General features: G+C 42.5%; 2 protein-coding genes across 3 annotated transcripts in view; one reads left to right on the top strand and one right to left on the bottom strand.

Annotated features, from left to right (window-relative positions):
* PTPN11 (protein tyrosine phosphatase non-receptor type 11) overlaps positions 1-10,595 on the bottom strand; it is an 86,896-nt gene extending 76,301 nt beyond the window's left edge. For both annotated transcript variants that reach the window (XM_008529496.2, XM_070627227.1), the window contains exon 1: positions 10,340-10,595. In XM_008529496.2, coding sequence (XP_008527718.1) covers positions 10,340-10,353 — 14 coding nt within the window. In that variant the 5' untranslated portion in view covers positions 10,354-10,595. The remainder of the gene's footprint in view (positions 1-10,339) is intronic.
* An 8,392-nt stretch (positions 10,596-18,987) lies between these two features.
* Positions 18,988-25,381, top strand: RPL6 (ribosomal protein L6). Its single transcript, XM_008529498.2, has 8 exons — positions 18,988-19,137; positions 20,340-20,484; positions 21,386-21,664; positions 21,755-21,853; positions 22,851-22,994; positions 23,755-23,803; positions 24,393-24,577; positions 25,191-25,381. Exons 3-8 carry the CDS (start codon positions 21,386-21,388, stop codon positions 25,341-25,343), a joined length of 909 nt encoding a protein of 302 aa, XP_008527720.1. The 5' UTR covers positions 18,988-19,137; positions 20,340-20,484; the 3' UTR covers positions 25,344-25,381.
* Positions 25,382-25,695: the final 314 nt, after the last annotated feature.

Genomic DNA, 25,695 nt, shown 5'->3' on the forward strand with positions numbered 1-25,695 from the left:
TCTGTATGCTACTGCCTTTCCAAAGCGAAGGTCCAGGGCACTCGAGCATAATCCAGAAACTTGCCCCAGAGCCCCCATGGCTTTGGAAACGCCCAATTTTGACACTGTAACTAAGCTAACAGCAGTGGGGAGACTTTGGGGTCTATTTCTCTTCCTCTCTGTTACCACACTGGTCCCCCTACAGCATCCAGCGCTGTTCTGTGCCCTTCACTTGTAAACATGCAGGTGTCGGTAATCACAGTAACAAACGCAGATTTAAAAACACAGCTGCTCAGAGTTCTTTCTCCACTACAACCAGCAGAAGTAGACCACGCTGCATAGCCCTTTAAACAGTCCCCATTTAAAGCAACGAAATTTTATATGTAAACTGATATAACTGGAAAGTTCTATCATACTAGATGGGAAGTAAAGAACCAAAGTCATAAACACGTCTACAAAGTTCAGCAACCATTCAACCAGGGTTACGGTAGGATATAGACTGTTTAGCTTTAAGCTTGGTTCAATTGATGAGTCAGAAGGAAATCTAATTTCTTTTCTATTAGGTGCATTTAAAAAAAATCACACCTATATTCTGAATTTGTTTCTCCCTTCAATAAAGCCAATAAGCATACATATTTTAAAGGAATATATATTTTTTATTTACTAATGTGAGTTGCATTTTTCTAAACATCAAATAAGCCCAGCTATCCTAGCACAAAAAAAAACATAAAATACTAGATTCTCCTTCCCTTCCTAATTACTCGGATTGAAAAAAGTTGAGGATAAGGCACAGTTTTGTTTTCACAATTTGAAATTTAATTTGGAAAAAAATATCTCAAAGTGTGTAAAAAACATTTCAATATCTGTTTAAAAAAAAACTACTGCTGTACACAGCTGAAGGACAGCTCTAAACACTTCCGATCGGCAGTTAGCAAGCATCGTAGCAAAGATCGGATAAGGCAAGAATCATCAACGGAGGCTAAATCTAGACAGAAACTGTCATAGGACAAGGAGGATATCTGCATGGTCTTAGACTATCTCCCCATCAACTGCTTATTAGCTACAAAGGGAGAAAATAGTAATTACACAATGGAGAAACTGGACACACTCTTGACCAGGTGCTCACTGAGGATGATGAACGTGATGAATGGACATCATGTACCTCCAAACGTGACACCCAAGAATACACAATGTCACCTATGGAGCCCCGTGACTGGGAATGCTAAATCTTATAATGACGAAACATCAGACAAATCCAAAATGAGAAATCTTCTATTTTAAAAGGGGAGGGGAGGAGGTGTATTCTCCAAAAAAATCACTATTATAACAAAGAAACGCTGTAGAAATATTCCAGACTAAGGAGACCTAACAACTAAACACAACTGGATCCTATAGTGAAGGGGAAAAAATTCTATAAAGGACATCATTGTGTCAACTGGCTCTGCTGGAATACAACAGATTACACAAAAGTATTGCTATTAATGGTAAAATTACTAAAGTTAAGAATTAATGAGGATAACCTTATTCTTACAAAATACATACTGAAGTATTTAGGGGTAGAGGGCTATGATATACATAACTTACCCTCAAAATGTTTAGGGGAAAAATTATAACATATTATATGTGTATGTACACTCACACAGAATGTTAAAGCAAATGGGATAAAATGCTGACATTGGTGAATCTGGGTAAACGGTACTCTATTTATATTGGTATTTTCTTATTCTTGTAACTTTTCTCTAAGTTTGAAACTAATTCCAAATAAAAAGGCAAAATTTGTTTATATTAAATAAAAGTTCTGATAAATCCATTTGCTTAAGCCACTAGCATGACTTCCACCATCAGTAAGTTACCCATCCTCATCCATGAAGCTGGCAGAGTAAGTACTAAAAAGGGATGCTAGGGAGAAGAAAGTAAATAAGACAGAGACAAGAATGTACATCGAGAGAGAGTACAAAGAGGACAGAGATTTACATTTGTACTACTACTAATATTTTATACTTAAATAAAAACATAAATTATAAAAAAGATTTCTCCATGTTTATATTACTACAAACACTTTTTTTTCAGCAATTATGAACTAGCTCTAATAGCAAGGAAAAAATAATTTATTGGCTATTATACATTATGGCTGGCTAAAATTACAGCTACATTTACTGATTGTTTGACAAGTACCAGTGTGCAAAGTGGACTCCAGAAATCTAACTTTTAACCATTACATTCTATTTCTTTCTTTTTTTTTTTTTGTGAGGAAGATTAGCCCTGGGCTAACTGCTGCCAGTCCTCCTCTTTTTGCTGAGGAAGACTGGCCCTGAGCTAACATCTGTGCCCATCTTCCTCTACTTTCTATGTGGGACACCGACCACAGCATGGCTTGCCAAGCAGTGCCATGTCCACACCCGGGATCCACATCAGCAAACCCCCGGCTGCCAAAGCAGAACATGCGCACTTAACCGCTGTGCCACGGGGCCGGCCCTACTTATTTCTAAAAATTTCTAAAGTGGGACTGAATCCAGATGGTCTTCTATCATAACCATGTGTTCTCACCTTTGCATATTTTACAGAAATAGCACTTATATAGAGTACCCTGCTGAAGCCAAGGGACATTATAAAAGTGATCACCACTGCTCAAGGTGAGGCTAGGCCACCCATACCCTTAGGTAGACTGACAACAGAAGATAAGGCAGGCGGTGGTCTCTTTACCCCTTTATTAAATAAACTATATTATTTCACTCACAACTTATAATTATACCTATCATATTATTAAGAGTGAACAGAGGAGAGTGATGTTTACAGGAGAACCTTAGTAACCAGCATTTAGCACAAGGGCTGGACAGAGTAAGGGCTTAATAAGCATTAGTTATCACTGTCGTCATTATTATTACTGCTGGAAGATACGCAAAAGAGATTCTTCTCCTGCATTATCATGTTAGTTTCACATAGGCCATTTTGACATATGTATCATTTATGTTATGCTACCTTTTCATAAACTTATCACGGCTCAGGGGCTGTGCCTACATTATTTCAAATAGCACATAATTAGAAACTGAAAGTTCGGTAACCCATCTACTTGAGCTTTGATATACTGTAAACTCTCCTTCCTTAGCTATTTTTTTCAAAAAGCATTTGTAATTACCAAAAACTCTTTCCCAATTACATGTGTTCAATCACTGACAACTTTGAGATTTGCAGCATGCTTATCACTAAGAGTTCATTCAACCCTGAGATCTTAGTGAGGGAGGGGAAAGAAGAACATGGAGTTAACAGAATTAATATTATATTCTGGAGCTGGCCTCAAGGATTATAAACACTTGTAATACTAGGTACTGAGGCCACGTCTCTAAGCCCTGCCCCCGTCTCCCACCTAGTGATTTCAAACAGTAAAAGTTAGTCTACCAAAAAAAAAAAGTAATGTAAGTGCATCTGTGTTACCTAAAAGGAGGGGAAAAAGGCAAATTAGTATGACTCCATTTGGGTTTATCAACAAGGTCATTAATACAGTGGGTCCAGACAGGATGAGAGGAAACAGATAAATTTCCAGTCCTCCTCATATATACACAGTAGGCACTTGATGAATGACTGTTGACTGAATGAATTTCCGGGGTGAAGAAAAACCAGGTAGGATAAAAGACACTGAGAGGAGGGACGTGGAGAAAAGGTCACATGTGGAGAGAAGGGGAGAAAAAGTGTCCTCGTCTCGCTTATTCTAACACCTGCAAACCTCCCAGCCCCTGACAATCCCTTCTAACCGGTCATCCTCTAGCACTGTCTATTATTTATTAAGCATCTCAGGTCTCAACATGGCCCAGGTGACTACCACCCCTCTCACAGAAAGAACCGAAAACACACACACACACACCACCAACACTTGTGAAAAAGAGCTTCAAATCAGTGTCTGAGGGGCCGGCCCGGTGGCGCAGCGGTTAAGTGTGCATGTTCCGCTTCGGCAGCCAGGGTTCGCCGGTTCGGATCCCGGGTGCAGACATGGCACTGCTTGGCAAGCCATGCTGTGGTAGGCATCTCACATAGAAAGCAGAGGAAGATGGGCATGGATGTTCGCTCAGGGCCAGTCTTCCTCAGCAAAAAGAGGAGGACTGGCAGCAGTTAGCCCAGGGCTAATCTTCCTCAAAAAAAAAAAAAAAAAAAATCAATTTGCGAAACACATGAGCCCTGTGCTGAGAGGGCCTGCAAAAATGAAAGTGAATCCGAGCCTGCAAGAGGGTTTACAAACCCAACTATTTGCTGGGAAATCGCACGAGAAATCTACATCTCTCATAAGCGAATGCAGATTCTGCAAAAGCTTAGCTCTCTGACGCTAGGAACTTATTTATGTCAAGTGAGTTTAAAAAAAAAATGCTGATGAACCAAAAAAAAATACAGTGATGCTGAATATTTTGCTTTATCTGTGCATCCCCCTCCCCCAGTGATGTGGGGAAACAGTCAAGCAGGCCAATAATTTCAGGAACTTATTCTCAAGGCTGCTACGCTAAGACAGGAGGTTAAACTAGGCATCCGAAGTCTAATTTCAATTTTTTACCTAAATATGAAGTGATACTGGATATATTGTTCTTACGTGCTGCCCCAGAAAAATCATTATCTTTGTCCTCAAGGAGAAAGTTTATAGTTTGGTACTTTCTGCAGATTACAAGAACATTCCTCTTTTCTAACTAAATTTTAATATCCTATAGGAAAAGGATAACTCATGAAGAAGGGGCAGTCAATAGGAACAAGTATTCTAAGTAACAGAGACTAGGAAAAAGTTGTTAAGGCAGCTTCTTAACTGAAGTGGATAGCTATGTCTTTATAAATCACTATCTTCTTATGGAGTTTCATTGGTCAGCATCTCTGCTTTGATGACAAGGCAACAAAAAGAAACTGCCTCCAAAAGTCTTTCCACAAATGGCTTCTACCCTAATTCAAAGCCTCTCTCGCACTTGTCAGCTCTCCCTGAGTCTACTCGTGCCTCCTTCACAGCAGCCAGAGGGATATTTTTAAATAGATCAGCTCATGCTGCTCTCCTGATCACGTCCTTCTATGGTTCTGCATTGCTCTTAAAATATAATCCAAACTCCTCTCTGTGGTCCACAGAACACTGAGGACCTTAAAAATCCCTCGTGGTCTAGTCCCCACCTACATCCCCAATCTCAAAGCTCCTCCACGTGCTCCCTTCTGTTCTTTCAGCAGGCCAAGAACTTCCCCGCCTCAGCACTCTCACACTTGCTGTTTTCTAAAACTGGAACGCCCAATGCCTAGCACAGTGCCTGGCACTTAGTAATCCCACAATAAACAGTTCTTGAATGAATGGATCAACGTTTCATGAGAGTAGGTCCATGGAACGATAGACACTTGGATCTAGAGTCCATTCTCTTTGAAACAAACATATTACATGCATGTATATATGTATGTGTGTACAGACAGACAGATATAGACAGCATGTATGTGTGTGTATATCAATATACAAGCATATATGTATTCTAAACAGTATGTTCTATGCTGATAAATTTCCATTTCAGTTTGGTACTACTTTCATCAAATTCATTTGATGCTGACGTACAAGTCTGTCTCCCTCTCTAAATTCAATGCTCCTTGCAAACATGAATTATACCTTTCATATTTCAGTGTTGCCAAGGACCAGAGCACAGACAAATTTGTTAAATGTACACAACCCTCCAAAACTCAGTAAGGAACTGGGCTGCATTTTAGGGTGTCTGATTCTATTTCAGGGGTCCCAAACCCATGGGTGCAGTCCACAACTCCCACAGAACCTACCAAACATCAGAATTTGCCTTGCCTTTCCTGAAATAGGTCAGCATTGGATGGTAAGTGCTGTCTGTGTTTCCCAAAGGGAAAGAGGAATAAGCACAGTGTTCCCTATTGTTGTGGAGCTGCCTCACGAAGTACACCAAGGCCCACCAGTAACAATGACAAACAAGCATTGGCGCTGCTTTTCCAGGATCTTGTGCGATTCTGTAGCAGTCTCCACACTGACCATGCAAGAAGGGGAAGTAATCGTAGCAGCAGCCCCTGCATTTGAGCAGCTCTGGCCAAAACTCTCAGCTTACGCTGGGACATAACACTAATAAAGACATCCCAGTTTCAACTGGAAAGACCTAGAACTGTTATTTTTCAGCAAGGCAAGTTTATTTACTCCCACAGGAGATAAACAAACATGGCCACCAGGGAGAGCCTGGGACAAAATGTACTCGACCTGCAATAGATAAACCAAAAGCCGAGAGGCACAGCAAGCTAAATTCTCTGCTCCTCCGAGCTCAAGTCATTGTACATTATCTTTCAGCGGAAGGAAAGCCAACGTAAAGGATGTACCATATGTTGAAGGAACTTGGAGATACAGCCAGTTTTTTCAGCTAAACAAGGCAGAGCAGGGCAGACAAGCAATCTCAAAGTCTAAATTCAGTACTACCACCGCTAAATTACCTGGGGGAAGGCATTTAACTGCTCAATGCATCCTTTTCCCACCTATGATGTTGACAGGTATCAGGACACTGCATATACTGCCATTTCAATTACTGAATGCATATAAATCTAAACCCTAAACACATGAATCAAAAGAATTATTTTGATAATTAAGCAAAACAAAATTCAGAAGAATACTTGTCATGCAGAAGTCAGCTCATATGATCACTTCCCCAGAGACTTTTCCTAAATCTCTTAGCAAAACTAACCATATTCTTCCCATTGCTGGTTTTTTTCCCTCCTAGCAGTTACTAATACCTGAACTGTCATATTTATGCATATGTTTGTCTATTCTCTCTCTCTCAGTCATAAGAATAGCAATCTTTGCCCATCTTACTGCTTTATCCTGCCAGGTTCAGTAACTACTTGTTGAATGAATGAATACCGAGGTTAAAAATAATTTGAAAAAGAAGAAAAAAGTTGGAAGACTAACACTATCTGATTTCAAGACTTTTATAAAGCTACAGTAATCAGAGCCAGCACTGATCATCTAGCGGTTAAAGTTTGGCACTCACTGCTTCGGCAGCCAGGGTTCACTTCCCAGTCGCAGAACCACACCACCCATCTGTCAGTTGCCATGCTGTGGCAGTGGCTCACAAAGATGAACTAGAACAACTTACAACTAGGATATACAACCATGCACTGGGGCTTTGGGGAGGAAAAGAAAAAAGCTACAATAATCCAGACCATGTGGTAATTGGCATAAAGATAGACAAATAGATCAAAGGAACAGAATGGAGTCCAGAAATAAGATTCATATATAAACGGACAACTGATTTTTAACAAAGGTGAAAGTTCAATAGAAATGGACAGTCTTTTCAACAAGTGGTGCTGGAATAACTGTATATCCATATGCAAAAAAGAGAACATGTATCCACACCTTATACCATATACGAAAGTTAACTCAAAATGGATCATAAACCTATAACTACAAAACCTGGAAAAAACACTTGAGACTTTGGGTTAAGCAAAAATTTCTCAGAAATGACACCAAAAGCATGATCCATTAAAAAAAAAATTGATAAACTGGACTTCATCAAAATTTAAAACCTCCATTCTTCAAAAGAGACTGTGAAAAAAAATGAAAAGACAAGCTATAGACCAAGGGAAAATATTTGCAATTCTGATAAAGGTCTTGTATCCAGAATAAAGAACCCTCAAATCTCAATAAGAAACAAACAACTAAACAAAAAAGGAGGAAAATATTTGATCAAATAGACATGTCACCAAAGAAGATATACAGATGGAACATAAGCATGTGAAAAAATAATCAACATTATTAGTTACTAGGCAAAACACAAATTAAAACTATAATGAGATACCATGTCATACCCACTAAAATGGCTAAAATTTAAAAACTGACCATACCAAGTATCAGCAAGGATGTGGAGGAACTGTAACTCTCATATACTGCTGGTGGGAATGAACATGGTGTAACCACTTTGGAAAACAGCTTGGCAATTTCTGAAAAAGTTAAATATACATCTAACATATGATCCAGCCATACCACTGACAGGTGTTTACCAAAGAGAAATGAAAGTGTTATGTCCATACAAACACTTGTACATGAACATTCAGAACAGCTTTATCTGTGATAGCCAAACTCTGGAAACAACCCAAACGGCCATGAACAGGTAGATGGATAACGTGTGGTACATCCATACAATGGAATATTACTAAGCAATAAAAAGTAATGAGCTATTTGACACCCACTACAACTTGAATGAATCTCAACATAATTATGCTGAGCATAAGAAGCCAGACATAAAATTCCATTTATATAAAATTCTAGCAAATACAAACTAATGCATAGTAACAAAAAGCAGAACAGCTGTTGCCTCACAACCAGGAAGAAATTATAAAGGACACAAGGAAACATCACAAGCAGTGATGGATATGTTCATTATCTTGATTGTGGCGACGGTATCACGAGTGTATACACGTGTCAAAACTTATCAAATTGTGCACTTAAATATATGCAACTTATGACATGTCATTTATGCCTCATAAAGCTGGTTAAAAAATAATACAAAAGACCTACGATCTGAAAAGTGATAATAAATAATCCCCAATTGTGTGTGTTACATTCATAATCTGAGGGTAGCACACATTTCTTTTCTATAATAGGTGAGTAAGAAACACCGAGGCTGGAGGGGAGGAGAAATTACTCCATTTCAAGCTGTCATCTTTACCACTTGCTGCTTTGGCTATATCCACACTTCCCGGCTGATGAACTCACAAGCTGGACAATGTAGGGTCTATTACCACCCGGTGCCTTCCCCAGCCAGCCCCGAGTCTTTCTGTCCCCTAAAGAGGCAGACCCTCACTTGTCTGGAAGAGCAGACACAAGGAACAAAAGGCTCAATGACTATTTGACAGACTAAAGAATAGACAACTGTTTTATTTAAAAGCTCCTTAAAGAATTAGAACATTTGAGGCTATATACTGTTCTGCTGAAATGCAGTTATACATTACTCAGATCCTTAAGCATTTGCCAACAGACCTGTCCCAGTCACTCACTTCCTAAGGATTTTCAGTTTTCTTTTTTCTCCCTCTTTTCAATCCAGACCCATGAATGAATAATGTGCAGGTGTATTTTGAGAAGACATTCCTAATATTTTGAAAAAGTCTCTCATTCAAATAACCCCAATAGCTTGAAATAGTTTTTCAAATGTCTAATATAGAGACCATAACAGGACAACTAAGGAAAAGATTAAACAGTGGGTCTTCTGTGTGAATGGTATATAAAGAGTAGGACACAAAACAGCAGGATCATTACCTGAAAACAATACATCACACTACTGTTTAACAAGAAAATTAAGGCCCACAAATGATAAGCAATAGTTATAAAATAATAATAGCAATATGGTGATGGACAGTGGGGATTCTGGCTCCACCACTTGTTGGCTGAGTGACCCTAGGCAAGTTGCCTAACTTCTGAAACTCAGTTTACGCATCTTTAGAACGAGGAAATTAGCACCGACCTCATATCGTTCTTGTGAGGATTAAATATGTTTGGCTTACAGTAAGAGCTAAAAAAGTGTCAGCTATTAGCGGTATCATTACCCTGAACATTCAAAGGAACTCATTAATTCACTAATCCTTCTGACTCTTAAGGTTCAAGTCCTGTCATTTACTAGCATGTTCCTTCGGAGCCTCAGTTTCCACATCCGTAGAACGGGGGTAATTAATGTCACCTGACTTTTACGGTTGTGGTGAAGAATTAAATAACTAGAGATAGAGTTCCCTTCTTTCTCATCTCTCAAAGCGAGCACTGCAGAGGAAGGAAATACTTCTAATAGCTGCAGATACAGTCAGTTTTTCCATTTCTGGCACGTGAGGGGTGGGGGGGAAGGAGATGCAAAGAGGCATAGAAAGAGGTCAGGGATCCTGAGCGGAGCCCCCAAAAGCGCGCGAGAAGAGAGCGACCCCCGAGCAGCAAAACCGTCGGGGACCGGGCCCCGCGCCACTCCCTCCCTTTCCCTCCCGCGTCCCGGGCCGAGGAGCCTCCCCAAGCGAGCGGGGTTATTTCGGAATCACCATGAGGCAATTCTCATGAGGCAATGGGTCAGGAATGCGGCGCCGAGCCGGGCCGCTGGCGTCCGCCGTTCCCGCGGCGGCTCTACCTGCCCCCGTCCCGACGGGCATCCCCCGGGCTGCGGGAGCCGGAACTCGGGGAGGCAGGAAATGAATGGGAACCCGAGGGGTGGGGGCGCCGTGGCGCCAGGCCCCCGGCCCGGGAGGGCGAGGATGTGGGGAGCGGGCCTGCCCCGCTGCCTCCAGGCGGGGTCCGAGGCCCGGCCGGGGCGCCCCCTCCCGGGCGGGGCTGACCGAAGGCGGCGGGGGTCGGGCCGAGGCCCGGGCCGGGCCCCTCGGGGCTCCTCACCTCCGCGATGTCATGTTCCTCCCGCCCTCCGGCTCCGCGACGGACCCGCTCCTTGCTCAGGCTCCGCTGGGCCCCGTCACATCGGGCTGGCCCGAGGGAGGCCCGCTCGGGACCGGACGAGGGGCAGAGCCAGCCGGCCGCGCGCAGACCCCCCTCCAGGCCTGGGGATCCCGGAGACTGTGCAGCCGCCCCCCGAGTCCGGTTCGCTCCTCCTCCTCCCCCGCCCTTCGCCGCCGGCGCCACCGTGACGTCACCCTGCGCGACGCCCGCCGCCACTTCCTGCTTCCAGTCCGCCGGGGACTGAGCGGCGGCTGGTACCGGCCGTTCGGTGGCTCGGAGGAGCCGCTGCCGCGCAGTTGCCGAAGCACCCTCGACGTCCTCCTTTAGACCTTGGCTGCAGGGCGTGCGCTGCGCGCTGGGTGTTGTATGCGACCCCGGGAACCCATACATCGGCTTCCACGGTGTCAGTTTCCATCCCTGGCTGCCAAACTGAATTTCATTCATTTCCTTCCACAGCTCGCCGCTCTGCTTACTAGCTGTGCAACCTTGGGAAAGTTGCTTAATTTCTCTGAGCCTCAGTTTCATCCATTCCTCCATTTGTGTAAAATGAATATAGTAGTTGTATTGTCTTCAAAGGATTATTCTGGGTATTAAATATATAAAATACTTAGAACTAGGCCTGGCCTATTTAGTAAGTGCTTTGTAATTGTTTCGCTGTATTTTCATTACAATTAAGCATCTGTTGATTGTTTTCTATCTGCCAGGCACTGTTTTAGATTAAGACAAAAATGCCTGTGTTCTAGAGGGAGGAGCTACAGTAATCAAGATAAGTAAAATACTCAAGACAATAGTCTTATCCTCCTTTCTTATGTTTTCTCTATAGCCCTTTATGTTATCACTTTCAATAGGGTAGTTAGAGGAGGCTTCACTGAGGATAACATTTGAGTAAAGATCTGATGCTGGAGCAATCAGTGGGAATAACTCAGGGGAATAGCATTTCAAGCACAGGGAGAGGTAAGTGCAAAGGCCCTGAGGCAAAAGGCTGCCTCCTGTACTATTTGAAGAACAGTGAAGAGATCTCTGGCTGGAGCACAGTAGGAGGTGGGAAAGGCAAAGGGAGGGTAGTAGAAGATGAAGTGAGGAAGGGATAGAGATGGTGTAGAATCCTATAGACTATTTAAACGAATGGTAAAATGGAAAGCCATTGAAAGATTTTCAGCAGAGGAGAAATATAATCTATGTTTTAAAATTATTACTTTAGATACTCTGTGAGGAATCAGATCAAGGGGGCAAGGCTGGAAACAGAGAAACCAGTTCGGAATACTAGAATTCTGTAATATGCCAGACTGGACATGATGGTGGCTCAGAGCACAGTGAGAAGGTAGAGTTTTTACCTGATGAAGGCCCGTGTGACTCATTAAAGGCTGCAGATCTAGTAAGCGGCAAAGCCAGAATTGGAACCCACATCTCTGTAGCTCCAAAATCCTCGTTTTTTTCTTCCCAATGCTCCCCGACTCACTTCTATACAAAGGACTCTCATACAGTGCGCTGCTTTAGCCTTGTTACAAAAAAATCCTTACGAAAATTATCTTTAATATATGCCAGTTTAATTTAGGTCATGGGCATTCAACAAGCAGTTGCCCAGCCTGTTTCTTTCCACTCTCCCTAAATCCTGGCCACTTGGATGACTCAAACGAATCCTAACTGATTTTAGCCTGCAGGCTTGCCCTTTCCAATCCATTCTCCACTTAAGAACCAGAGTAATCTAGAATGCACAACTAGTCACTCCCTACAGTGAATATACTTCAATGACTTCTCATTGCTTTTAGGATGAAGTTAAAAAACTTTTTAACAGCCACCTGGTCTGGTTCCTGCTCGTTTCACCAGCCCCTTCTCTCCCGACACTCTATGACCCAGCTCTGCTGAATGACGCAGTTCCCCTCAATGTGCCATGCTCTCTCCCAGCTCAGGGTCTGTAAACAATCTTCTCCCTCTCCCTGGAGGGTTCTTTCTGATCCCCCCTCATAGTGAACTCTAGTCTATGACTCAGATCTCAAACTAGAAGTCATCTTCTCTGGGATAGGAAGATTTATCTCATTCTCCCAGTCTAGGTTAGACGGTCTCCAAGACACCTATCCTCGCTTGGAACTGAACATACTTCATTATAAATCTAAAAAATAAAATAAATCTAACACACAGTATCATATGGGAATTAAATTCTTCATCTCCAAAGCTCAGCCTGCCTGCCTGAGTCTCCATAGGTAAGTTACTTGACTCCTCTGTGTCTCAATTTCCTTCTCTGTGAAATGGAGGGATCAAAATACTACCTACCACATAGGGGAGGTTGTGAAGAATAAAAGGGTTAATGTTTGTGAAGGATTTAGAACAGTGCCTAGCAAAGTAAGCACTTGGTAAGTGCTGGTTATCACTTGTCTCTTTTCCAAAGTAAACTCTAAGCTCTTTGAATACAGAAACTGAAGCAAGGTACCTGAGAGTTACTGTAGATATTCAATAAGAACGTGTTGCCTTTTGACCTCTGTCCCAACACAGGTGTAGATGAATCTTGTCAGTTTGCTGTTTCCTTGTTTAACTCAGGGATGACTCGGGTCTCAAGGATTTGTGAGTTTGTTTTGCAGAAGAAAGAGAATGCCTTTGGGGAGGTTGCAATCGCTGGATGACCAGCCCCAGCGGTTGCAGATTGCCCAGGGGATTATCAGGTTTGTTTCTCCAAAGCTCATCCTACCAAGCCCCTTGGCTCTATAAACCCCCCCTCTTTTTCTCTGGTTAAGGCGGATTTGAGTGAACCCATCCTCCCACCTTCTGTCTTGGCCGACTCGAATGGGCCTTTCTCCATCTCCAAGCACCGATGTCTTAGTGTTTGGCTAGCTGCACATCCAGCAGACGAATTTGAGATTAAGAGGTTCAGTATCAAAACCATTGCTTCCCCAGTCTTTCCTACATTCTGTACGCTCTGCAGCTAGAATGATGTTTCTAGAATACAAATCTAATCATGCCATCCTCCTGTTCTATGAGGGAGGTTCAAAGCCTTTAACACTAAATGAAAATCCTTCCATTGGCACCTCAGACCCTTCTAAATATGAACCATGACTATCTGTTCAGCTTCACTCACCCCCCGTTCCCTCACATAATCTGGCAGTTTCCAAAATCCTCTTGCTGTTTCTTGCATCCCTGTATTCCAAAATCTAGTTCCTTCTGTCTGAAATACCCTTTAAACTCGTCTCCATCCGGAAAACTAAGTGTCAAGCAAGATACACCTCCAACTCAGTCAGCTCCTCCAGGAAACATTCTCTGCACACACCCCTGGGCCAGTTCCTGAGAATAAAACAGAGACCTCCTCCCTATGCTTTGGGGCTGCCTGTTCGTGCCTCTGTCCGCCCCCAGCACAGTTCAACATCGTTGTTGATCGACTGTTCTGCCTCTTCCCTTAGATTATGAGCTCCTCTTAAAAGAAAGTCATTATCTTCCTCATCTTTATATGCCGAGAGCCTAGCACAGTGCCTGGCATAGAATAAGCTTAAGGATATTCATCTAGACATACTTTATTCTAATTTCTTTCTCAAGTACAAAAGTAATACAAGTTCCTTGCAACAGGCTGAATCAAAACAGGAATTTTCCCTGGTCCTCAGTGTATACATTTTCTCTACCCCAGCCCCCACCACTGTTAATGGTTTAGTGTGTATCCTTCCGCACTTTTTTGTATACGTATACAAACACACACCCACATCCTACACCCACTCACTCACATACATAACATACAGAGGGATTTTTTTCTATTTTATTTTTTAAATGTGTTATTAATATGTGTATATATATTAATATGTGTATATATATTAATTGTGTATATATGTGTGTATATATATTAATATGTGTATATGGGTTCATAATGTGTCTATTATATTATACGTATGTGTGTATGTATATATATATATACATACACACATATATATAATCACAAAGATATATAGATACATATCTTTGTGACTGAACTTTTTCTCTTAATATATAATGGACATCCCTCTGGACTAGCACTGATTGTCCAAGACAGACATAATGTGAACCATATATGTGACTTTAAAGATTCTAGTGTTCACACTTAAAAAAGTAAAACAGGGGAAGTCAGTATGAATAATATGTTTAACCCAATATATCAAAATATTATCATTTAACATGTAATCAATACATATAAAAAATTATTGAGAGCCAGCCCTGATGGCCTAGTAGTTACAGTTCAGAGCTTTCGCTGCCTCGGCGGCCTGGGTTTGGTTCCCAGGCGCAGAACCACACCACTCGTCTGTCAGTAGCCATGCAGTGGCACTGGCTCACATAGAAGAGCTAGAAGGACCTACAACGGTAATGTACAATTATGTACGGAGGCTTTGGGGAGAAGAAAAAAGAGAGGAAGATTGGCAACACATGTTAGCTCAGGGTGAATCTCTCCCAGCAAAAAAAAAAATTATTAATGAGATATCTTACAATTCTTTTTTTTTCTTATTGTCTTTGAAGTCCAGTGTATATTTTACACTTACAGCATATTGGTGTGAGCTGGCTACATTTCCAGTGCTCTACAGCCACATTTGGCTAATGCTACTGTGCTGGACAGCACACTTAGATGTAAGCCATTCTCTTTGATAGCTCCATAATATTCTATAGAATGGATATACATTTTCTTAGTCAATTCCTGTGTTGGACATTCAGATTATTTCCGGGGTGGTTTTTTTTTTTACATTAAAAATAGTGTTTCCATGTACTTTCTTACAAGAGAATTATTGAATGAATGAGTGAATCACTATGTTGACCTTAACATTAACACTTAGGGAGGTATTATCAATATTGTCAATATCACCAAAGCTATCCTGAGAAAAAAGAACAAAGCTGGAGGTATCACAAGCTCTCTCTTCAAAATATACTACAAAGCTATGGTAATCAAAACAGTGTGGTACTAACAGAAAAACAAACACAGAGATCAATAGAAAAGAACTGAAAGCCCAGAAATAAAACCACATGCCTATGGACAGCTAATCTTCAACAAAGGAGCCAAGAACATACAAAGGAGAAAGGAAAGCCTTTTTTTTTTTTTTTAAGATTTTATTTTTTTCCTTTTTCTCCCCAAAGCCCCCCGGTACATAGTTGTATATTCTTTGTTGTGGGTCCTTCTCGTTGTGGCATGTGGGACGCTGCCTCAGCGTGGTTTGATGAGCAGTGCCATGTCCACGCCCAGGACTTGAACCAACGAAACACTGGGCCGTCTGCAGTGGAGCACAGAAACTTAACCACTCGGCCACGGGGCCAGCCCTGGAAAGCCTCTTCAATAAATGCTGTTGGGAAAACTTGACAGCCACGTGCAAAATAAAGAAAGTAGACCATTATCTTACACCATACCCCCACATTAATTCAAAATGGATTAATAACTTGAATGTATGGCACCAGCCCTGTGGCTGAGTGGTTAAGTTCACATGCTCCACTTCAGCAGCCCAGGGTTTTGCCAGTTCAGATCCTGCGTGCGGACATGGCACTGCTTATCAAGCCAGGGGGCTTTGGGGAGAAAAAGGAAAAATAAAATCTTTTAAAAAAAAAAAAAACTTGAATGTAAGACCTGAAACCATAAAACTCCTAGAAGAAAATATAGGCAGTACACTCTTTGACATGGGTCTTAGCAGTATCTTTTTGAATACCATGTCTACTCAGGCAAGGGAAACAAAAAATAAACAAATGGGACTACATCAGACTAAGAAGTTTCTGCAAGGGAACGGAAACCATCAACAAAGTGAAAAAACAACCCACAAACAGGGAGAAAATATTTGCAAATCACAGATCCAACAAGGGGTTAATTTCTAAAAATACATAAAGAACTCATACAATTCAACAACAACAACAAAAAAAACACTTGAACAGAGATTTTTCCAAAGAAGATATGCAGGTGGCCAACAGGCACATGAAAAGATGTTCAACATCACTAATTATTAGGGAAATGCAAATCAAGACTACAATGAGATATCACCTTACACCTGTCAGAATGGCTATAATTAATGACACAAAAAAATAACAAATGTTGGAGAAGATGCAGGGGAAATTGAACCCTCATACACTGCTGGTGGGAATGCAAACTGGTGCAACAACTACAGAAAACAGTATGAAGATGTCTCAAAAAATTAAAAATAGGGGCCAGCCCCGTGGCCGAGTGGTTAAGTTCACGCACTCCGCTTCAGTGGCCCAGGGTTTCACCAGATCGGATCCTGGGTGCAGACATGGCACCGCTCATCAAGCCATGCTGAGGCGGCATCCCACATAGCACAACCAGAAGGACCTACAACTAGAATGTACAGCTATGTACTGGGGGGCTTTGGGGAGAAGAAGAAGAAGAAGAAGGAGAAGAAAAGATTGGCAATGGATGTTAGCTCAGGTGCCAAACTTTAAAAAAAAATTAAAAATAGAAACACCATATGATCCAGCTATCCTACTACTGGGCGTTCATCCAAAGAACATGAAATCAATAATTCAAAGAGGGGGCCGGCCAGGTGGCGCAGCGGTTAAGTGCACACATTCCCCTTCAGCGGCCTGGGGTTCGCCGGTTCAGATCCTGGGTGCGGACATGGCACCACTTCACAAGCCATGCCATGGTAGGCGTCCCACATATAAAGTGGAGGAAGATGGGCACGGATGTTAGCACAGGGCCTGCCTTCCTCAGCAAAAAGAGGAGGATTGGTGGCAGATGTTAGCTCAGGGCTGATCTTCCTCAAAAAAAAAATAATAATAATAATTCAAAGGGATGTATGAATCCCTATGTTCATTGCAGCATTATTCACGTTAGTCAAGAGGTGGAAGCAACCCAAATGCCCGTCAACAATGAATGGGTGAAGAAGATGTGGTATATATATATATACAATGGAATACTACTCAGCGATTAAAAAAAAAATCATGCCATTTGCAACAACATGAATGGACCTTGAGGGTATTAGGTTAAGTGAGGTAAGCCAGACAGAGAAAGACAAATACCGTATGATTTCACTCATATGTGAAAGATAAAGAAACACATGGATAAGGAGAACAGATCAGTGGTTACCAGGGGGGAAGGGAGTGAGGAGAAGGGCGAAAGGGGTAAAGGGGCACATGTGTATGGTGACAGATAAAAACTAGACTATTGGTGGGGCTGGCCCGGTGGCGCAGCGGTTAAGTGCGCATGTTCCGCTTCTCGGCGGCCCGGGGTTCGCTGGTTCGGATCCCGGGTGCGGACATGGCACTGCTTGGCAGCCATGCTGTGGTCGGTGTCCCACATATAAACTAGAGGAAGATGGGCACGGATGTTAGCTCAGAGCCAGGCTTCCTCAGCAAAAAGAGGAGGACTGGCAGTAGTTAGCTGAGGGCTAATCTTCCTCAAAAACAAAAACAACAACAACAGGGGCTGGCCCCGTGGCCGAGTGGTTAAGTTCGCGCTCTCCGCTGCAGGCGGCCCAGTGTTTCGTTGGTTCGAATCCTGGGCGCGGACATGGCACTGCTCATCAGACCAAGCTGAGGCAGCGTCCCACATGCCACAACTAGAAGAACCCACAACGAAGAATACACAACTATGTACCGGGGGGCTTTGGAGAGAAAAAGGAAAAAATAAAAAAATCTTAAAAACAACAACAACAACAAACAAAAAGAACTAGACTATTGGTGATGAACATGATGCGGTCTATACAGAAACTGATATGTACTAACGTACACCTGAAATTACACAATATTATAAGCCAATATGACCTCAATAAAATAACTAAATTAAAAGAATTGTGAAAAAAATATTGTCAATGTCATTCCCATTTTATAAATAAGAAACTCATGTGCAGAGGCTTATCACAAGATCACATAGCAAGTGATCCCCAGACTGCAAGGGCAGTAACCTTTCTGTAGCACAACTTCCTGCTGGCTTTCTTTCTGTGGCACAGAGAGGTATGATTCAATGTAAGTGTATGTGTGACCTTGGATACGTCCTTTATTATGATCGAATTTCAGTTCTTTTATCTTAAATTCCTATTCACAGGGAGGTTGTCCTGAGGCTTAAAATGATTTAGTATCTGCAAAAATATCTGCTTTGTAATGAATAAAGCACTGCACCAATTCAAGAGCATTTTATAGATGGCAAGACCAGGAGCTTCACAATAACGTTTACTTGACAACTAATATATTGATGATGCTTTGCCCAAGCGATGAACAGCAAGTTTTGCAATACCACAACAAAACACAAGAGGGGGTTGATTTACGTTTTTATTGCAATGGCAGGTCATTTAACAAATATTTTGGGGCATTTACTAGGTGAAAGTCTCTGAAATTCTAATTTTGAGAGGCTTAGGTAAGCAACTCTGCTCTTTATTCATTCTGACACATTTTCTGAAGTAGCAGTTTCTAAGAGGTGTTTTTCTCAGGAAGCTGAACAAATAAAGCTGCTGACATTTCCATTCCTTTTTTTTTTTTTAAAAAAAAAAGCAGTGCCCAAGCTTCTCCTTGAGAATATTACATGCCTGGACAGTGAATAATCATAAACTGGCATAAAGTGCAGCCTATTAGGATCACACTCATCCTTAATTTGTATGGAAGGCAGACACTTTAGAAACTACATGTTTCAGCAGGTATAGCAACTCTGAACCCACGGTAGTCTGAAGGGTTCCACTGAAATCTCTGAGGCCTTCAGAGGCATCTGATCACTATTTTTGTATCTTCACTCAACCAGAACCAGGAAAAGGCTACATGATTCTCAAGGACACAGCCACAAAACAGCTGGTTTGGATCTGAAGAAAATCGAGGTGAAAAGTTCTAGGTACCAACAACAAGCAAGTGGAAGAGAATGGAAAACTCAAGCCAAGGTGTCACGATGTGTACATGTTGCCATAAGGGCTTCGGTGCAGTAAAAAATTATGATACACTGTTTTGTTTATTTTGCAAAAGATAATAACTATTCTTACTTTTAATTCTAATATGAGCAAAGAACTCTCTTATCTTTTTTAGTCATCTCTTTAATCTTTACAGGCTGGAGCTTAACAGTGTAATCTTTGAAATCAGATCATGTTATGAACAAATTTCTTAACTCTTTGAGCCCCAGCTTCCTCATAATAGTATCCTTCATAGGTTGTTGAGAGAATTAAATGAGATAAAGCAAAGCACATAGCACATTTCTAGACACACAGCATACAATATTGTTCTTATTATCCCTGATGCATAAACTTTAGCAGAATACCTGGTACATAGTAGGATGTCGTCAACAACGACTATGCTGACATGATGCTGGTGACGGTTGTGGTGGTGATGGTAAAAAGAACTAACATTTATCTAGCTCTTACCATGCATCAAATATTGTTCTTAGTGATTTTGTGTATGTTAATTTGTTTAATCTTCCCAACAACTCTATGAGGTAGGTACTATTGTTATGCTCATTTTAGAAATTAAGAAATGGAGTACAAAGTGGCCAGAATTGGTTGTAGAGGGATGAACAATCATGTTCTTATATGCCTCCATGCCTCTTATAATTAGTGTTCCAATTGCCACATTCATCTTTCAAGTTTGTATTTATTCTTTCAAATCCAACACAAAACCAACTCTTCCACAAAACTTCACTAAATCTCCCGGAAGAAGTAATCCATAATTATTCATTTTCTCTCTTTTTTTTCCCCTTTAATGTGTGTTTTTCGAGAGCAGGAATATACGTTACTCATTTTAAATTCTGCCCTTTCTGACCCTCTGCCATTGAGCAGAGTCTACAGCATGATTAGAGGATACAGGCATTAAACCCATTGTGCCTTTTGGAGGAAAGATTTCACATTACTTGGGATTAGGTCCTTCATCTAGCTATCCTTTCTTATGTTGAAAAGGTAGGGCTTTCTAACGTCCTTAGTAAGCAAAATAAAAACTTACAACTTCATGTCCGTTACCAAAAGTACTTTGAAAATTTTATTGGTCTATAAAATGAAACATTTTCAGACAAAGTGTTCTTCACTTTCACTCTTATTAGGAAAAATAGCTACCAGCACTTGCAAAAGAGGGAAAACTACACTTCCCATGATGCCCCGGATCCGGAAGGAAGTGAGACTCGACCCTTCCCGTGATGGCTTATAGACCGGAAGCCGGGGCCTTAGTTCTCTTTCCCATCTTGCAAGGTAAGAATGGCGGTGCCTTTCTGCAAGACTCGATTTCAGCACCCCAATCCTTCGCCATCCGAACCAGGAGGGTTTCAAGTCGACATCTGCTGGGGTCGCACATGCTCGGGGCCAGCTGAGAGGCATCCCAGACGCTTCATTTCTCTCGCTTGGGTTTGCAGTGGGGCACGAAGAGGGTGAGGTGGAATGCCGAAGAGGCTCCGGGGCTCCTGCAGCTCGCCACCCTCCCGGGCTGGAGGAACGGGGCCCCTCCGGGGATCCGTAGCGGGTTAGTGGGGCCGCAGGGGTCACGGCGCCGGCGCGCACTCCGGCCGGCGCCGGGGTCCAGAGACGCCTCTGTGCTTGTCTAAGCCACGTTGGGATGTGGGGCTGCGGCCAGATGCCGCTTTCCCGACCGGAAGTCGTCTCTTGGGCTTTGAGTCGGGGCTGAGTGTGAGCTGTGTGTGTGTGTGTCCTCTCCGGAGCCGCGTTTGTGGAATGAGACGGTGGTCTGAAAAGAGCAAAAGCCCGGGAAGCAAACGGTTTCAGGTTCCAGCCTCGCTGCTTCCTGGCTGCAGATTTCCTCGGCTCTGAGATTTCTAATTCGCGAAACAGGAATGATGAAATAGGGACTGTGACTACTAAATACTTAGCGGACACCACACAGGGTTAAGATATTTTCAGAGATTCAAAAAGCTCATCGTGTATGGAGACAACCTCAAAATTCATTGTGAGCGTTCAACTGTGGATGTGTGGGGTTTTGGAGGAAGACTTAACCGTAGGGAGGAGGGGTGAGAAGGATGTTACAGCTTTGGAGAGGGAGGTTGAGGGCCTGCCTGGGAAGCCTTTAGTGTGCAGTGTAGCTCCTACCTTGTGGGATAATTGGTGGAATGTCTTTTTTTTTTAATGTATGTATTTGTAGATGGCGGGTGAAAAAGCCGAGAAGCCGGGTACCAAGGAGAAGAAACCTGCAGCCAAGAAGGCTGATGCTGGTGGCAAGGTTAAGAAGGCTAACGTCAAGGCCAAGAAGGCTAATGTCAAGGCTAAGAAGGCTAACGTCAAGGCCAAGACGCCTAAGAAGGGAAAGCCCCACTGCAGCCGAAACCCTGTCCTAGTCAGAGGAATTGGCAGATATTCCCGATCCGCCATGTATTCCAGGAAGGCCATGTACAAGAGGAAGTACTCAGCGGCTAAATCCAGGGTAAGGGATGAGGGGGGCCGCTAACCATTATGTCTTACCCTTAAAATTTCTGTCTGCCTCTGACTTTTTGACGCATTTATGTCCTGATAGATCGAAAGGAAAAAGAAGGAGAAGGTCCTTGCTACTGTCACAAAACCAGTTGGTGGTGACAAGAACGGTGGTACCCGAGTGGTTAAACTTCGCAAAATGGTAAGATTTGGAGGAGACTGTAAATTGGATGTTTAGTTGAAACTGAATCCTGGGGATTATTTCGTGTACTCAGGTTTTAGAAGTTTGTTGACCGGACAGTTCCTGGTGGAAGATGAAGGGTTCTGATTTGCCACTTGGCTTTCACATCTACTGTTAGATCTCAAGCAGAGTTACTCTTCGGTGCTTTAGTTTCTTCAGCTGTCAAACAGGAATCAGTCTGGTTCTTGGGGTTTTTGTGAGAGTGAAATGCAATAATGCATAGAGCCTCGGATGCTGCCAGGCCTGTAGAACATGCATCCACTAGAGCAGTGATCACTATTAATGTTTGTGATGAAAGCAAGACTGTCTGCTAAAATGATAACAGCGTGGTTAGAAATATGTTACTGTGAGTTGTCATATTCTTAATAGTCCGTGCGTGGGGTCTTATTTTTAGAGTCAGTGAACTGGCAATCCTGATGTAAACTGACGTCTGTGTTTTTGTACAGTACGTTTTCCTTTGTGGATAAAATGGGAGTAATGTGTGTTAATATGAAGGATATGAACACGCTTAATTTGAATTGGAAAACAAGCCAGGCCTCCTCCATAATATGCAAGATGTGTTTCAGACATAGGGTTTTCTGGAGAAGTAGAATTTACATTAGAGATTGGGGACCCCAGAAAAGCTTGAGAATCACTGCTACCTGACAGTGTGTAGTGATAGCTTGCCATGTAATCTCTAAAATTTGGTGTTATCCCAAATTTACAAAGGAAGCTTGTTTGGTGCCTTCCATCTTTGCTTGAACACACAGCAATTCAATCCTTCAAATGAATGGATTCCATCCTCTGATTTGCATGTGAAGGATAAGCAGCAATGTGAATCTTCAGGAGAAATGAAAATTCAATTGTGTAAATAAAGCATTTCAAATAAGTAAAAAGGCTGTGGTAAAGGTACCACCAGCATGGCCAGCTCTACTGATCTGATTAACTTAATTAAATTGGACCTATGGACTCTCTCCAGCCTAGATATTATCCTACTGAAGATGTGCCTCGAAAGCTTTTGAGTCACGGCAAAAAACCCTTCAGTCAGCATGTGAGGAAACTGCGAGCCAGCATCACGCCTGGGACCATTCTGATCATCCTCACTGGGCGCCACAGAGGCAAGGTGAGCAGAACACTTCAGCCTGCGGAGCTTCCCTTGAAGTGTCTGAAGTGTTGGGTCGTGATGTGTTTGCCCTCTGGGTAGGATTTCTTTTACTGTTAACTGCCGTGGGGGTGGGGGGAGATGACCCCTAACAGCACCCACAACTCAGTTGTTAGCATAACATGTTTAGTCCATAATATATAATAATTTACCATTTCCTGCTGTTGGTGATATTACTTGTAGCTGGTTCATATACCCCTGTACCCACAAATAGTGATATATTTGAGTTACTTTCTTAGGATAGATGTGCACAGATGGAATTATTGAGTTAAAAGGATGTTAATTTTCTTTATTGTTAAAAGTGGTGGCTGCTCATTAAAAAAAACAAACACACAAATGTCATATGTTGCTTAACGACAAGGATACATTCTAAGAAATGCATCGTTAGGTTATTTTGTTGTGCGAACATCACAGAGTGTACTTACACAAACCTAGATGGTATAGCCTACCACACACCAGGGCTATGTGATACGAATCTTATGGGATCACCATCGTGTATGTAGACCCTCGTTGACTGGAACATTAGGCGGTGCATGACTGCACTGCTCATATCCTAGGGTCACCCCTGTCAGTATTTAAAAATGGTATAGTTGCTTCCAGAGCTGCTGTGTATATACATATGTAGAAACTTCCTTTACCTAATTTAGAAGCCTGTGATTTGATTAATTTAGAAGTCGGTTTCTAATTGCACAAACGTTTAGCGTTTCTGTTTAATTTACAGAGGGTGGTTTTCCTGAAGCAGCTGGGCAGTGGCTTGCTGCTTGTCACTGGTAAGAAAATCTTGGATTTTCTATTCTCTGAAACTTAAAACGTTTTTAAATGCTTGTAGTGTACACCGTTGCTCACACCTACATGGAAACTTCAGTGCCATGAGATTCTGCACCCCATTTCATTGCCTTACGTACTCATGAGGTCTGAGGAAGCAGGTATTTGACATTTTGTGTGGCAACATGTCACCAAGTAACTGCCACTTAAAATGCAGAGTGGTTGGCTCCCAGCCCCCCAAGGAATGCGTCCTGCATAAGACCTGGAATTGGTGCACCAGGATGAAATTCTTGAAGAGGTGAAAAGTGAACTGTTTGCTCCAGAAAGCTGTGCTCAGTTTAATTTTGTCACCAGGGACTTGTGAGTTTGAGCAGCTTGTCTCCATGAGTAGGCTGTCTCCCAACCTTGGTGACTGGAGATTTGAGGGTGGAAAAACCTTGGACAAACTGAGATCTGGGAAGGGTCGATGCTGGCAGTAGGAAGAGCGCTTGGAAATTTCTTCAGATCCAGAGAGAAATTAGAAATTAAATCACCAAAGTCAGTTCTTAAATCTTTGCTTCCACTTTCCCTCACTAGTTTGATTTTTTTCCTTAGGACCCCTGGTCCTCAATAGAGTTCCTCTGCGTAGAACACACCAGAAATTTGTCATCGCCACCTCCACCAAAATTGATATCAGTGGTGTGAAAATCCCAAAACACCTCACTGACGCTTACTTCAAGAAGAAGCAGCTGCGTAAGCCCAGACACCAGGAAGGCGAGATCTTCGACACAGAGAAGGAGGTGAGCTTCTGCTTCCGTGTTCAACGCCAATAGCTCTGAATCCCTACTTGGGAGTGAAATTAAATAAGGTTGGGGCCGGCCCGGGGTTTGCCCGTTCAGATCCCGGGTGTGGACATGGCACTGCTTGGCAAGCCATGCTGTGGTAGGCATCTCACATAGAAAGTAGAGGAAGACGGGCATGGATGTTAGCTCAGGGCTAATTTTCCTCAAAAAAAAAAAAAAGAAAGAAGGTTAAGAGTTTAAATAAAAGTTGTAAATAACAAAGAATATCTGGGGAATAAGACTGTTCCAGATTCTGCTAAATTCGCTAGTTCTCTAATGGCAGCTGGGAGCTCAATTGAGCATCCCGAGGATTTGGTGGAACTCTGAATTATTGCCTCTGTTCTGTTTGGGAATCCTCCTACGTTCTTGATGTGTATTAAAGTAAACAAAAAGGAAAGCTCTTATTTTTATTATATTACGAACATCGTATTGCACAGTCCTCTAAGGAAAGGATTACCAGAATTGCCTTCTGAATAGTCTGAGGATTGGGTCCTTGTGAGATAGGACTCCTTAGTTGATGGTGGAGTGTGGTATTTGTGCCGTACTTTTAAGTGCTTTTCTCTTTCTTTAGAAATACGAGGTTACAGAGCAGCGCAAAGTTGATCAGAAAGCTGTGGACTCACAAATTCTGCCAAAGATCAAAGCCGTTCCTCAGCTCCAGGGCTACCTCCGGTCCGTGTTTGCTCTCACAAATGGAGTTTATCCTCACAAATTGGTGTTCTAAATTTCTTGCAAAGAACCTGATTAAATAACTGATCCGTTTCCTGTGTGTCTTTTATTCTGCCCGCTTGGAGGTGGGCCAGCTTCGTGGTATTTAGCTCTCTGGAGTGGGATTGGAGGGCTGTGCTGTCAGCCGCGCTGGAAGCTCCTCGGCCTCGGCCTCGGCTCAGCATTAACTTCCTTAGGGTCTGGTTTCTCGGCTTTTCACGCAGCACCTACCAACAGCTCTTAGCAGCTTTTCCCCAGTCAGTCCCTGAACAAGTCGGTACGAAACTACAGGGGTCAGAAACAACCAAGCAGCTGTGGGCTCTTGGGGCCACACACTTTGCTCCCTTTCGATGACAACATCCGTTCTT

This window comes from Equus przewalskii, chromosome 7, assembly GCF_037783145.1.
Source record: "Equus przewalskii isolate Varuska chromosome 7, EquPr2, whole genome shotgun sequence".
NCBI classification, from domain to species: domain Eukaryota; kingdom Metazoa; phylum Chordata; class Mammalia; order Perissodactyla; family Equidae; genus Equus; species Equus przewalskii.